This window comes from Triticum urartu, chromosome 7A (assembly GCF_056163025.1).
Source record: "Triticum urartu cultivar PI428250 chromosome 7A, HENAU_Tu73, whole genome shotgun sequence".
Classification (NCBI taxonomy): Eukaryota; Viridiplantae; Streptophyta; class Magnoliopsida; order Poales; family Poaceae; genus Triticum; species Triticum urartu.
In genome coordinates, this window is record NC_141879.1 from 20,546,709 (window position 1) to 20,561,826 (window position 15,118).

At 44.0% G+C, this 15,118-nt stretch overlaps 1 protein-coding gene across 3 annotated transcripts; it reads left to right on the forward strand.

Moving 5' to 3' along the window:
- The first annotated feature begins 919 nt into the window (after positions 1–919).
- On the forward strand, positions 920–8,431 carry LOC125524977 (uncharacterized). 3 transcript variants are annotated; one of them, XM_048689999.2, is made up of 9 exons: positions 920–1,537; positions 2,311–2,465; positions 2,583–2,664; positions 5,348–5,485; positions 5,570–5,815; positions 6,864–6,971; positions 7,054–7,371; positions 7,504–7,565; positions 7,665–8,431. In XM_048689999.2, exons 1-9 carry the CDS (start codon positions 1,189–1,191, stop codon positions 8,139–8,141), a joined length of 1,935 nt encoding a protein of 644 aa, XP_048545956.2. In that variant the 5' UTR covers positions 920–1,188; the 3' UTR covers positions 8,142–8,431. The 3 variants fall into 3 exon arrangements, with proteins under 3 accessions (XP_048545956.2, XP_048545957.2, XP_048545955.2); XM_048689998.2 differs by having other exon boundaries at positions 921–1,537; positions 2,574–2,664; XM_048690000.2 differs by lacking the exons at positions 2,311–2,465; positions 2,583–2,664.
- Positions 8,432–15,118: the final 6,687 nt, after the last annotated feature.

Sequence of the window (15,118 nt, forward strand, 5' to 3'; positions counted from 1 at the left end):
TAATTCAACTTGGTCACTTGGATCCATCCACTTTAATCTAATCCGCCACAACCCCTTCATTGCTACTGTATAAAAAATTATATAACGATGTATAAATATAGTATAAATATAAAGAAATGAAATACGCACGAATAGTAGTAGCGTGGGAAAGAATCGGCGCTACTGGTATTTAGCAGTAGCGCGGATCCAACCATATATGCTACTGCTAGACACAAGTAGTAATAGCACGGTGTCAGATCTGCGCTACTATTAACAATTAGCTGTAGTGCCCTAGCAGTAGCGCGGGCCCCACGCTACTGCTAGCTCTTAACCCACGCTACTACTAGGGCGGCGTCCGGTGGCGACAACCTTGTCGGGTTGCGGCCTGGTCGGGGGTGGTGTGGATTGGGGCATATGATGACGAAGCCTTGGGTTGGGAATGGCGACGTAGCACCGATAGTGGCGGAACTCTGGTGGCGGCTGTGCGGAGGAGGGCCAACAGAGAAGAGGAGAGGGCTGGCCGGGCAAGAAGGAAGGGGCGCATATGGGTGAATTGGCGTGGGCCCTAGTGGTCAGTCCGATGTGGCAAACACGTCCAGGCACGCCAGGGCGTGCCATATCCGTCCTAGATATGGACCGGATATGAAGAGTGTCGGTCGGTCCAATGTTCGGGTTTGGTATGGGGCATCCAGTTGGGTGGGAATTTCTCGTCCGAGCAGTGACCGAGCAGCCCGTCCGGACGTTGGGGCAGGTACAGGGGTCAGGTTGTAGATGCTCTTACGGGTATAGGGGTCCAGTTGTAGATGCTCTTACTACCAAGCAGAGTTGGAGTTGGGCAGCACATGTGACGGACAGGTGGGCCAGGCAAAGGCAGGTGCCCATCCTGTACTTGCTTCCAGGCAAATCTTTATCTCCATCTCACGTGACAAACGATCTTCCCCTGCTCTCTCTCTTCTCTCATCCTCTCAAAGTGAAACCCCATCTCTGCATTTGACAACGCCCATTGATTTCATCAACGTCAATAGATTAATCCCTTCTCTTCTTCCCCACACCACACACGGGCAGGGCTTCTAGCATGGAGACTGAGGTTACGCCTACGCCACTAGTATAAGAACCCCAGCTCCCCCTTGGGGCCGAGGCAGAGCAGAGCAGGACCTAGACTAGAGAGAACATCTTTAGTGCTGTACTATTTTGTGAGGAGGAGAGAGAATGATGGAGGTGGCAGTGGAGAGCCCGCAGCCAGCGGCGTGGGACCACTTCAAGGAGAAGGTGGAGATCATGGAGGAGGAGAACGGTGGTGCTTCCGCAGCCGCAGCCGCAGCCGCCGCCGCCGCTGCTGCAGGGGAGCTGCTGACCAGGGAGATCAAGAAGAGGTTGCTGAACCACGCCCATGAGAATGGGAATGGCCATGGCCATGTCAATGGAGGAGGACCAGAGGAGCTCAAGGTTGTTCCCGAGGAGGAGGACAAGGTGGAGGAGGCTCCTGAAGAGCCCAAGGTTGCTGAAGAGGAGCAGAAGTCGCACCTGCAGCAGACTATCTTCTTCGATGCAGCCAAAGGTAACACCTCTGTTTCTTACCCATCTGCTCCTGCTTAATTAATTTCATCTTATGGGAAGAAGAAGAAGAAGAAGAAGATCGGAATGGGATTTAATTGGTTGCTTAATTAATTAATTTCTTGATGGATGTGGAGGCTGCATTATTTTCCTGCAGGATAGAACACCTGCTGCAGTTATTTCAGGCTCCATCTGCTTCTTATTCCTTAATTTGTCCATTTCTAGAAAACAATAATTCTCCAAAACATAGTCCATGTGTGCAGCACAAAACTAACTTTGTCATCTTGTAAGAGCTTTAGGCAGTGTCTGGATGGTGAAAAATGTAGAGAATTTTAATTACTGCTGCTGTCTCTGCTCCCTAATCAGTTTTATTTACCTGGGAGGGATCAACAGGATGCAGTGATTATTGCACTGGAGATCTTAGTCAGAAACCAGACAAAAAAGGACACGCGAAACGCATGCTAAAAAGGACAAAATCTCAGTGACAGTGATATATGCCAACATCCCTCTCATCTAATCTAGGTCTCACTCAGAATCTTTGGAAACCTTTTGCTGACCACTCAAATTAATCATATGTAGCCTTCCATGGCAGATGATGGCTCCACATGTCGGCGAAGTCTTTCTTAAAAGTTATCATTGAGATTAGACACTAACTCTCTCTTACAATTAGCTTTCTGTTGCTTCACTGAAGCGTTAGATTTGTGGTCGTTTTATAATACAGTAAAGCTAGTTTTCTATTGCTTACTGAAAGGTTAGCTTTCTATTGATTCACTGAAGGGTTATGGAAGTGCCGGCACTGCGATTGGACGTACCGCCTGACTAGTCTGTGCGAAAATGGTACCGTAGATCATCGAGGCTATCGTCACCAAATCGAGCAGAATCTCGAATCGTTGGTTGAGAAAAAGGATCGATTTACGGTTCACCGAACAAAGGTTAGTGCTGAGACCGAGCAATATGGCCGTAAAAAAATTTAGGACAGTTGTGATTAACTTCAGTTTGTCTGGCATACCTGCAATTCTATCTTTGTTTCTTTGCTCAAGCCTCCTCAGGCAGAGGAGGAGAAGGAGGAGGAGGAGGTTGCCGAAGAGGAGCAGGAGTGGCACAGGAGTATCTTCTTCGATGCAGCCAATGGTCACACCTCTGTTTCATACCCATCTGCTCCTCCTTAATTAATTAATTTATCACGGGAGGAAGTAGAGACTGGATTTTCTACTCTCGGGTGTACTACACCCGAGTTAGCAAAAACTTTGAAAAAAGTTTATCAAACGAAATCCAAAAAATCTGAAATTTTGCTACATCAAACTTTATCATATGTTTGAGGTTCGTGTCAAGTTTCATCGAAAAATAACATCCGAGGAGCTCTCACCGAAAAAAACAAAATCGCTGCTGAAAGTTTTGTGCACTGTTTGAGCAGTGATTTTGTTATTTTTGGTGAGAGCTCCTCAGATGTTATATTTAGATGAAATTTTGCAAGGACCTCACACATCTGATAATGTTTTATGTCCCAAAAGTTTAGATTTTTTGGACAATGTTTGATCACATTTTTTCAATCTTTTGCTAACTCGGGTGTACTACACCCGAGAGTAGCCACTACTTTCCGATATAAGAAGAATGAGATTTAGTTGGATGGTCCAAAATCCTCGATTGCATTATTTTTTCCTGCAGGAAAGAACTCCTGTTGCAGTGAGTTCAGGCTCCACCTGGTTGTTCTCCTTTAATTTGCCCATTTCTGGAAAGCAATAATTCGTGTGTTGGACCCTTTTCCAAAAAGTAATCCATATGTGTTGTGCAAAACTAACTTTGTCATCTTGCAATAGCTCTAGCTGCATGGTGAAAATGTGAGCAAATTTAATTTACTGCTGCTGTCTCTGCTCCCTCAGTTTTACCTTGTGATAAAAATTGCATTCAGTATCCTGGAGATCTTATTCAGAAACCAGACAAAAAAGGACACGGGAAACACATGCTAAAAAAGACAAAATCTCAGTGAAAGTGATAGGTGCCGACATCCCTCTCATCTAAATCTAATCTATGCCGCACTCAGAATCATTGGAAACCTTTTGCTGACCACGCAATTCAATGATGATATGTGGCCTTCCATGGCAGATGTCGAGGGCGACTCAGAAGCTCCCTGGATCCGCAAAGTCTTTCTTACAAGTTATCCTTGAGTTATGAAATGGAACCAGAAAGCTTTGCTTTGCTTTCTTTCATGGGATATTTCCCTCTCATACCCCGTCGCCGCTCGCCCCTGCAGGGCGATCGGGGGGCCAACCCTAGCACCCCGGCCGCCGTGATCCCATCTCTCCTTCCCCTCCACCGCCGCCGGCGGACAACGCCGGGCAGATCCCGTGCGTTCGACGGCGCGGCGGAGGGCTGCTCCTCCTTCTCGGGCTGTATGGCAGCGAGGGCGCCAGATCCGTGGAGGTGCGGCCTCTTCCTCGATCCGTGGCGGCGCGGTGGCTCTTGCTGGAGGCGTTTGTTATGGTACGAGGCCAGATGGCAAGAGGATGGAGGTGGGACTGGGCATCGCCGGCGGTGGCGGTGGCGTCCGGCCCGGGTCCGTCTTGGCGGAGGCGGCGGCGATTCCGGCCCAGATCCGAACATGGCGGTGACAGCATCCCCTCTGCCGGGGATGAGGGGCCAGATGGTGGGTCCTAGTGGTGGCGCTGGTGGCGGCAGATCTTGGGATCCCGCAGGACATCGCAGGACGCGCGTGGCGGCCGGTGCTTCATCCAGCTTTGACAGTGCTTGATGCGGGATCGCGACGGCGGTTGCTGTTTTGTGGACGACGACAACGGCTGGTGCGACGGTGGGTGCTCCCTGTAGCGGCCGTAATCGGGGCGGCGGCCCCTCTTCTTCAATGACGGCAGCCTCTGGGATCGTGTGGGCGATTCGGAATCTGGATCTCGAGGTGGTGATGGCCTTCTGAGGCTGGTGGCGGTATGGGACGTCCCCTCCATCAATAGATCATGTTCGATGCGGCTCGGTAGGTGACACATTTGCCCTTTTCAGAATTGTCAGGTGGTGCCTGTCACCGATAGGTGAAGCCACCAGTGGACGTGATACTGGCGGATACTACGCATGGCGTATTATATGGAGACGTCAATTCATGTCTGCTACTAGCTGGTGATGCACGGTGGCTCTGGCGGAGGTGTCATGTTTAGCCTGCTGTTGTCGGATCGAAGGTGGTGCGACAGTAGCGGGAGGCAGGTGGTATGGGACGTCTTTGTCTTTCGTTGTCCCCTCCAGAGGTATCTGGCTATCAAGGTGTTGGTAGACGGATAAGGGTGGATGGTACATATGACTTCAGCAACGATCTTATGCACTCCGGTGAAAACACAAGATCTTTGATCAGACTATGTCATCACGCGTCTGCATCGTGTCCTTACTGAAGGTGGTGGATTGAAGTTTGGCTTTGGGGATGAGAATCTGGAGTTCAACCTTGTGGTGGACTCGCCATCAACGGCGCACGTGCGGCGATCCCTTCTTGAAGGCGTAATCTAGAAGTTGTGTATTTTTTCGTTTTATATTGTGTCTTGTATCATAGGGATTAGTGGCTATCTGGGAGAGGTACTGTCGTGAGGTATACGGTCACAGGGTTTGTTTTCCACTTTATTTCCGGGTTGATGGTGTCTGGCTGCTAGATTTTACACTATTAATAATATATGGTTGTATGCATCATCCTCATGCAAAGGCCAGGGTTATCCTCCTTTAAAAAAAGAGAGATTAGCCACCAACTCTCTCTTAAAATTAGCATTCCATTGCTTTACTTAAGGGTTGGTTTTGGTAAATCTTGCTTTCTGTTGCTTTACTGAAGGACTATGGAAGTGCGGGCACTGCGATTGGACGTACCGCTTGGCTAGTCCGTGCGGAAATGGTACCGTAGATCATCGAGGCTTAATGAAACCAGAGCATTTGGCAGTTGAATCATATTCGGAGAACCAAGCTGCTGAAGGTGTGTTACTTATGTTTTCCTGACCAATTTATCTGCAATTGATGCTTTGTTTCATCAGCTGAGCAATTTATTACTACATTCCAGATCCAGTGATCATGCCACTGCAGTCCGAGATGCAGAACTCCAACGATACAACCACTAAAATTGAATCTCGCACATATGCTCATCATAGTCATGGCACAGTTGTAAAACCAGTGCATTCGATAACCGAATCATCGTCGGAAGATCAGAACACGACAACCACCACAACTACAACCGCATCGGCAACAGCGACCACATCCTCTACAACCACATCAGCAGAAGCGACAACTCACTCATCGTCTTCTACAGGTGTGCATCATGAGAGAAGTGCATATTACATCCTTCAACTCTAACCTAGTCTAATATACAACCTCCAACTTCAATACCATCTAATTTACACTCTCAACTCTTAAAACCAGGCAGAATTCAACCCTCCCCTCCCTGTTGACCGTTTTGACCTGTTGACCGGGTGAACAGTAGCTCTCAGCAAAAAAAAGTGACGTCTATGAAATACTCCCTTCGTCCTATAATGTAAGACGTTTTTTGACACTACACCAGTGTAAAAAAATGTCCTATATTATGGACGGAGGGAGTAGTTAACAGTTCGTGTACTGTTTGGGCTGATATTTTTTTTTGTTGAAAGACCACTGAAATGTCCAAACAAGCTGAAAATTGTCACCAACATCACGCGCTGTAATCGTCCATGCAAAAACAATTCGGATTTTTTTGAAAAAATAGTATTTTTTGAATGTACTATTCACCTGGTAAAAAATCAAAATTGCTTGTTGAATTTTGTGTCCAACTCTTTTTTGAATTTACTGTTCACCCGTTGAAAAAACCAAAATATTTTTTTGAATTCACCCAGTCAACATGTCAAAACTGGTCAACTGGGTCAAAGCCGGTCAACGAGGAGGCGAGGGTTGAATTCCGCCTGGTTTTGAGAGTTGGGAGATGTAAACTAGACGGTATTGGAGTTGAGGGGTGTATATTAGACTAGGGCTAGAGTTGGGAGGTGTAATATGCACTTCTCTCTTATTTTTCTAATGAACTTGCAGATGATTCCTTTTCCAAAAATAAGCGGCAATGGCTATATTTGCATAGAAATGCAAAATATGCCAAAGAAGGGTTAGCAGAGTTCCATCAATCATACCAACCTACATTTTTTTAATGGTAACCAATAAATTAAAAACAAACTGTGAATACAAAGGTACGAGACACAAGAGAGAAAAAGAGCTAGCTACAAAGCTACCAACTTTCATTTGTTTTCATATTAATCCTCCCATCATCACAGTTTATTTAGGATCACTATGTCAATGTAGTGAACTAGATTAACAGACAATAGAAACATGGCATGCAGGAATCTTTCACGCAGAAGTAACTGAATGGATGACAGATGGCATGCCTCCCCTCAAGCCTGCTGATGGAGTTATCATGGATGCAACTCACCACCTACATGGACATGAAGGTAGGCCTGATAAACTGAGCAGTATGCATGGACTACTGTTATTCAGAGGTGAAGCCTGATAACAGTAATTATATTTCTTCAGATGTTCATGGAACTAAGACGACAACGTTCGAGAATGGCTCATTTACCACTCATGTAAGTCACACAACAGAACTCAAGGTCGATTGCCCGAATGTGACCACTACCGCGAGGGGCGATTTACCAACCTCGCCGATTCCTCAAGCAGAAGATCAACCTTATGTAGCAGTGTCAGTCCCTGAAGATGTGAATCCTGCTGCTCCTAGCCCCCAACAGAGTGATGACTGGGATATACCAAAAGCCATAGTGTATGGTGGCTTAGTGGAGTCAGTCACCAGCCTCTCCGTTGTTTCAGCAGCAGCATCAAGTGGAGCAAAAACATGTCAGTTACTTACTTTCCACTTATTTACATGATGAATTCTTTGCACAAAAAAACACATGATGAATGCACTAATTTGACACTGATATTTATATTGTTCCATCTAATTAAATTCTGTTTTTCACTTGCCTGTAGTGGACATATTCATCTTGGGCATAGCCAACCTTATGGGAGGGCTTCCTCTCATTTTCCACAATGTAACAAACTTCTCTGCTCACTGAATGTCACACTGTTCTTACTGATCACTGCAGAAAACTCAGAAAACTAACATATCCTTCCTTTCCCATCGACAACAGATTGCCGATCTAAGAGACATTCGAGATGTGAATGAGGACAACGAGCGCGTCGGCCACTACTGGTTGCAGCTCGGAAGGCGGTCGAAAGCCCGACTCCACATGATCCTGGCCCTGCTCTCATACATCGTGTTCGGGCTACTTCCACCAATCCTCTACGGTCTGTCATTCCGTGAGAGCAATGACAGGGAGAACAAGATGATGGCCGTCGCCGGTGCTTCACTCGCCTGCATCGCTCTGCTAGCACTTGGAAAGGCGCATGTCAAGGAAGCACCCAGGACATACTTCAAGACCCTAATGTACTACCTGACAGTCGCTGTGAGCTCGTCGGGGCTGTCGTACGTCGCCGGCGTGCTGATCACGCGGCTCCTGGTGCACTTTGAAATTATCGAGCAAGGTGGGTCGGCTGCTCCTCCTTCTCTGGGCCTGTCACTCCCTCATTCTGTGGGTGCACAAACATCTGCCTGGGCCTCATTCTGAATTCTGAACTCTGAAGTTATTGGGAAACAGTGCTGAAAAAGAGAAGACATGTATGAGTGGCATTGGTGTTTAATCCTGACATATTGATAGCAGAAGTGAACTGGCAACCAGGCAACTGAGAAAGACCAATTGAAATGAACACAGGCCACTTAGTTGACCACACCAAACCGAGAAAAGCAAACACCCTCGAAAGAGTTGTTAGTACCCGGTGGTTCCACAGCAGTGCTTTTGTGTGTGTATTGTGTAAAAGAACCTAGATTGCGAATAAAAATCATTTGATTTTCGGTGTATCCGATGTGAAATGGAAGGGGGCATACAGTCCCAATCCTTTTCGGTGGTACACGTCCATTATTACGAAATAGCCATAAGTTACGTGCCTATTATCCTTATTTTGTTTCTTGATGTTGTGTATTGAAACATTGGTTCCATGAATGTAATCAGGAAATCAACCTGTTCTTAAGAAGAAGATTTTTTTATGATGTTTGTCCTAAATTATGCGTGCTAACCTTAGCATGAAAAAGTAACAGAATGTTGTATTTTGCTCCAAACACTTCATTTTGTAAAAAAAACAATAGATGTGGATTACTCATGAGAATTTGGGATGGAGGTTTGTGCCCCTCTCTGCTAATGGGAACACATGGTCACAAAGGATTGATTTAATTAGAGATGAAAACTAAAGCTACAGGAGCTTGTATATATCACCATAGCATATAAGGTGTGGGTGCACCTGATATTCTCCCATTAATTCGCTTTGCTGCTGAGGAGTCTGGAGACGAACGTCACTTCTGTACTCTGCTTATGAACATGTTATTGGCGGGCGTAGGCAAACCTTGAAGCTCCCTCCCCGCCCGATCAGGGCACGTTGGATTAATAGTCTGCCCCTCCCCACACGTTACCGGCAGCTGCAACCATTTTTTCTCTTGGAGCAAGGAACATTTGGCACCCCGTTCCATCCTTGCCGGTCCAATTCAGAAAGCATCCGAAGCAAACCCTAGTTGGGCACAGACAAAGCACTTACAGATCAAGCCGCCATGACTCGACCTCTGCCTGAGATAGAACGATGGCGCCATGGTGGAGGGCAGCCTCCCTCAGGAGAGCCACTCTCTACGAAACCAATTATTGGTTTCGCTAAAACTGACTGAAGCTCATGCCTGAGGCTGAGGCCGAGTGGTCAATCAGCTTAATCGGCTTCGTCGAGATCGACAGAGTCCAATCGGCATCGCCTAAGTCAACAGTTTATTACAGAATCGCGCATTATGTATCGAATTAGTGAAAAATGTATTACTATTCTTAAAAATAGCCTCCGTGGTTGCCCTCTGCACGGCTCTTATATTTTTCCACTAAACACAATATACACGGATAATTTTTCCAAACTGCTCTCTCGTATCAAGATCACTTCTTCCAGATTTCAAGAGTGGCTGTGACTCTAAGAACAGCAGATGCTCCTACACCGCAGCCTTCCCAACCACCAAATAAAAATGATTTAGCTTTGTAATCTGTTTCTAATGCGAGGAGATCAAGCAACACATCGGGGAGTCATCGAAATCAGCGTGGTGGGAATGAACATTTGTTAGATATGACTTCTGCGGTACATATAGCGTTAACATTTTCAGTACGAACTCCCACTGCCCCAAAGAAAGTGTGGCCAATCTAGTACAACTTTGTACAGGAGTGCATCTTTTACAAGAACGAATTGGGACGATGAATAATGCAATGTTGAATGTAAGGTCAATTGAGTAACCTGGAGATTCTCAACATAATTATTCTTCTTTTAGATAATAATAATACTAGTAGATAAATATTCCGTCAAAAGGTAACTTAATATTTTTCCACCATCAATGCAGGTGTTCTATACCAAAAACAAACCAAATTGCAATGCTTGTCCAATGAGAAGTGAATGTAGGCTTTAAAAGACATTCACAACTTATATTCGATCCTTGCGCCAAACTGCCTTATGTTGATTGAGATTTGTGACACATATTAGTTTCACTCAGAATACAACTAACTGCTAATTAGTTGGTTCTATTTGTTTCAAACATCATGTTTCATTTTATTGTGCAACTAAATCTTATCTCGGATTCTTGGTCTTAACTTGGCCTTCCTATGTTTGTGTGAAATTCTTAGTTCTTCCGAATTTTCTTACGTTACCCAATTCCTTTTGATGAAGTGAGTGGTAGCATGCCCACTCTAAATTTCACTACCTGATTTGTGTCATGAGGAAAGTACATAGCAAAAGGATTTTCACACTAACAACTCTAAACCAATTATCGAGGAGCCAGCAAGTCCAGCACGGGAAGAACATCCATAAACTTTGGAAAAAGATATTGAAGATTATGATCCATATACTGCTCAAATACCGACCAGAATTGCTCAGAGAACATTTAACCAATATCTGGATCATAATCTTCAATATGATTTTCCAAAGTTTCTAAATGTTCTTTCTGTGTTGGACTGGCTAGCTCCTCGATAATTGGCTCTGAATTGTTTGTGCTAAAAACCATTCACTGTACTTTCACCAAGCTTTTCTCATGAGGTGTAGAGAGTGCAAGCAATGCACTTCACTAAAAGGAATCGAGAGAAAAACAATCGGAAGGACAAGAAAATTCACAAATCAGTAATAATTAATTTGTACACAAAAGTAAAGAGCACCCATTTAAGACCAAGAATCCAAGATAAGTTTTGGCTGCACAAAATAAAATAAAAATGATGTGTATCAAAATTAACAGAGCCATCGGATTATCAACAGATTATATTTTGAGCGGAAATAATATGTGTCATACAAATTTCAACCAGTGTAGCTTGGTGCAAGGACCAAATATAAGTTCTGAATGCCTTGCGAGGGCACTTGCGAAATGCCTACATTCATTTCACATTGGATAGGCATTGTAATTTGGTTTCTTTTGGTACAAAAGACATGAATTGATTGAGAAATATTTATTTATTCTTTCTAGGGAATATTTATGTACTAGTTAAAGAGAACAAATTCATCCTTAGATCCTATGAATATTGTTAAATCTGCTATATACTTTAGTTATTATTTGTACATGATGATTTATAGAGATTGCAATTTACATGGAAAGAATAACATATCATTTGCTGGTAAAAAACACAAGCTCGTAAATTTAAAATTATATTACTACACTCACAGTTTTTATTTATCAAGTTTACACCTACGAGGCCAAAGGTTAAGCGAAAAGATGAAACTGCCAGCTTATTATTGGTAGGGAAGTACTTAAGAACAGTGCATTAATCATGTCATCTTAATAGATTTACATATGTTACAATCACATAAGGAAATTAATGAGCATCTACCATATCCATACTGGAGGAGGATGGAGTTAGAACCCAGATTCTTGGAACTACATATGATGAAGAAAAGAAGTTTGAGAGGAATATCGGCTCCATACAGTATGATCTATAACACTAAGGCTGTGTTTGATAGCATAGTACTATATAAACCAAAGTATCAAAAATTTCAGTAATTTTGCCTATAGGTATGAGATACCATGGTTTTACTAAAATGAAGCATTTTGGAGTATTCACAATACATAGAACCTGTTTGGCTGTTGCCGCACAACGCTATAAATTGTGTTGCCTAGCCGTTGCATTTAAGCACTCAGCAACTTTGTTTTTAAAAAAGAGGTTTGGGGTTCTTTTTTTATGCAGAGAAAAAACTAGTATTAAAACCACAGTTGTTAGGGGCAACCAAACAGCTCATTGTAAATAAAACTATGGTAATCTCAAAAATTGTAGTATTCTTAAAATACGTAAAAAATACTTTGCTATCAAACGGGCCTAAAATAAGAATATATAGTGCAAGATCATGACAGATTTAACACGCCACTGAAAAATGTGTAGAAACGTGTGAGAGATGATATACTAAAACGAAAGTAACAAATAGTGTAATAAAGTGAATTAATGCATTTTGTCTACATTAATAAGATAACTATGCCATGCGGATCTCTGCTTTATAGTAGATAGAGGCCATTAATCATCAGTATGCTTATACCATGGTATTTAACCAGTAGCTAAATGCATTGTCGCGAAGTATGAACACTCTCAATTTAGGCATAGCCTTATTCTAATAGAAGAAAAATGAAATAAGACAGTAACAAATCTATTATAATTCTGATAACCAAAATTATCAGATGTCATGACTTCACCATTATACTCACTGGCTGAACACGTATGTGTAGCCAAAGGTCAATAAATGTACCGGAAACATTACCCAGCTCATTTTTGTTCCAACAACGAGCGTGGAATAAGATCTTATCTCAGAGTCTAATCACTCTCTACTTCATACAGGACGAATTAGTATGTCTTCATGAGCTGGAGGAAACAACTGAAAGAAACAACTTTTTCAAGGTTTGAGTGCAAGAATCAGCTTACATATCACAATAATAAGATGATGACAAAGAATCCCCTCGTACCATCTTTCAGAATTGCAGTCACTTGGCATTATGTGCTACAGCCATGAAACAAAAATGATAATAAGAAAGATTAAAAGAGAAAACAAGAAAGGAATCACTCTTAAAGACAAGAGTAAATCGCAAGATCCACACAGCCTCACGAGTTCAATCCCGTGGTGCTGGGTTAGACAGAATTATTAGTACAATTCCAAATTCTGGAAACAGAACTGCATGCCCAAACTATGGGCCGGCTTATTAAGTCAATGGCCAGATTAGATACATAGAATTAGTGCCAATCAAACAGACATGTAGGATTAGTGCAAAACAAACAGACATGTGGTTAGATTAGTTACCAGAAGAAAAGAACCAACATATCTGATTGGTAAAGGAACATATACCAATATTAGCTGGAGATCTTGTTTTATGTCTTATGCACACTGAACAAAGAAAAAACAGCAAAGAAGAACATAACCATCTGATGTAGAATCTTTGACCTGATGGCAACAAATCTGCAAATTAGGAACAGATATTCAGCAACAGCAGCAGCGTACAAAGCATACATGCATTAAGCATACAGCAGCAAGCTGCAGCGGCTGCACACAAAGCTACAAATAATCTAATTTACAGCAGCAGCAGCAGCAGCATGCAGATGTCAATCTACAACAGCACCAGCACATCTATTGCCGTGGATGTTGGGGAGGAATTGGTAGGGAGGAGCAACAACACGCCTTGCTTCTTGGGCACGCATGGGCAGTGGAGGAGCAGGAAACCTTGAGTTTTTTCGGGAGGCAACCACAGCACCGCAGCGGAGACAGCAGCATCGAGGAGATGGTGCAGATCAGACGACACGTCCTCCCTCTGTCCATGGCCTCTCCAGGCGGAGGAGGCAACGACAATGACGGTGGGAGCGACCCGCTCTCTCTATCTGACGTGCCGTGCTCTCTCTATCTCCCTCCCATGACGCTCGAGCACGACAGGAAAGCAGCAGCGCTACCGGCAGGCAGGAAGGAGGGGCAGGTGTGTGACGGAAGGGGAGGAGGTAGAGGGGTGGCGTCGAGAGGGACGGTAGGGGCGGCACCGTAGAAGAGGGGCTAGGGTTAGGGTTAGGGGAGAGGGGGAAGCGAGGATAATAAGATCATAAAGAGTTTCTCCCACTTTATATTATAATAATAAAGCAAACACATGATACAACAAGCATGTTGGGCCGCAGCACAACGAGACCCAAAAGATAAAACATGAGAAAGAAAGAGAAACAAATGCCGACACCAGCAGCTTGATGAAAAGAAGAAGATGGGCGGCAAGCACTGCGCCCTCCAGAGATCTCCCACCAATGCGAGGATAGTATATAATAGAATGGCCGAGACGGTCTAATAGACGGTCTAATCTATCGGTACCCATCTCCTGGGAGGCTAGGACGTGCAATGACGAAATTGCCCCGTTGGGGCATGGATATTATGAAGGAATGCAATCGGAGTTTTATCTGACGACCTACAATGGCTGGCTGAAGATCCAACATCCCACATGATCCTAGCCCGAGATCGGACTGCCAGTATCACGGAAGAAATCCGATCAGACGGCCAAGAGTCTCGGAGCTTTGTGAGAGCTTAATACCCTCTAGGTCTTTACTCCTGAGGGCATCTCCAACGCCGATGCATCCGTCCGCAGACACGGATGCAGGAGCTGCCCATCCAAAGATTGCCGCATATGTCTAGTTGGATTTAAAAAAATTAAGGAAATTTATCAAATTTCATGCAAACTCAAACTAACAGATGATATTCATTTAAACTATGATAAATTTTACATAAATTCAGACATATTTCATCCAGTGAACTATAAACCTTTTAAAACCTAATCCTATACTTAACGGTGACCTGGTAGGCCATGTTGGGCTGGCCGGTGGTTCCTCTATAATCATCACCATCGCTGTTTTCGGAGTCATAGACTCATAGTTGTTGGGCTTCGGGCAGCGGAAGGGTACGGTGTCGCTGCAGGGCTTCCCGACAGCTGCTTGATGCTCGCGCATTATCCTGTTCACTTGCTCCTGCGCCGTGCGCAGTGCGGCCGCAGCCACCGCGGACATGCGCACGGGAGAGGGCAGCATGCCTTGAAATTGTTACTTGCAAGGATTAAATCTGGTAAAATAAAATTTTTGGTTTTTAGTTTTGACCAGTCGATGGGGTGGACGGCTGGTAAATGATAAATTGCAAAGTGAAATAAAAGTAAGTAAATTGCAATAAGATATTTTTTGTTTTTGTCGATGTTCAAGAAATCGTTAACTGGTAGCTGCTCGGTCGGTTTAGTAGTAGCAATTATGTTTGATAGTAAAGTATCAGAAAAACCAAAGTATCAAAAACTGCAGTAATTTAGTCAGTAGGTACACAAAACAATGGTTTTTATTTAACAGAGTTTTTCGAAGTATTCATAATACAGAGCAGGTGTTTGGCTACAACACATAATGATGTAAAATTTGCTGACTAGCCCTTAGGCAGTCGCATCTAGCTAGCCATCATGGTAGCAATGCAAAAACATGCGCAGCTGGCCTGTTGTGTGCTGTTTTTGTTGCGCTAA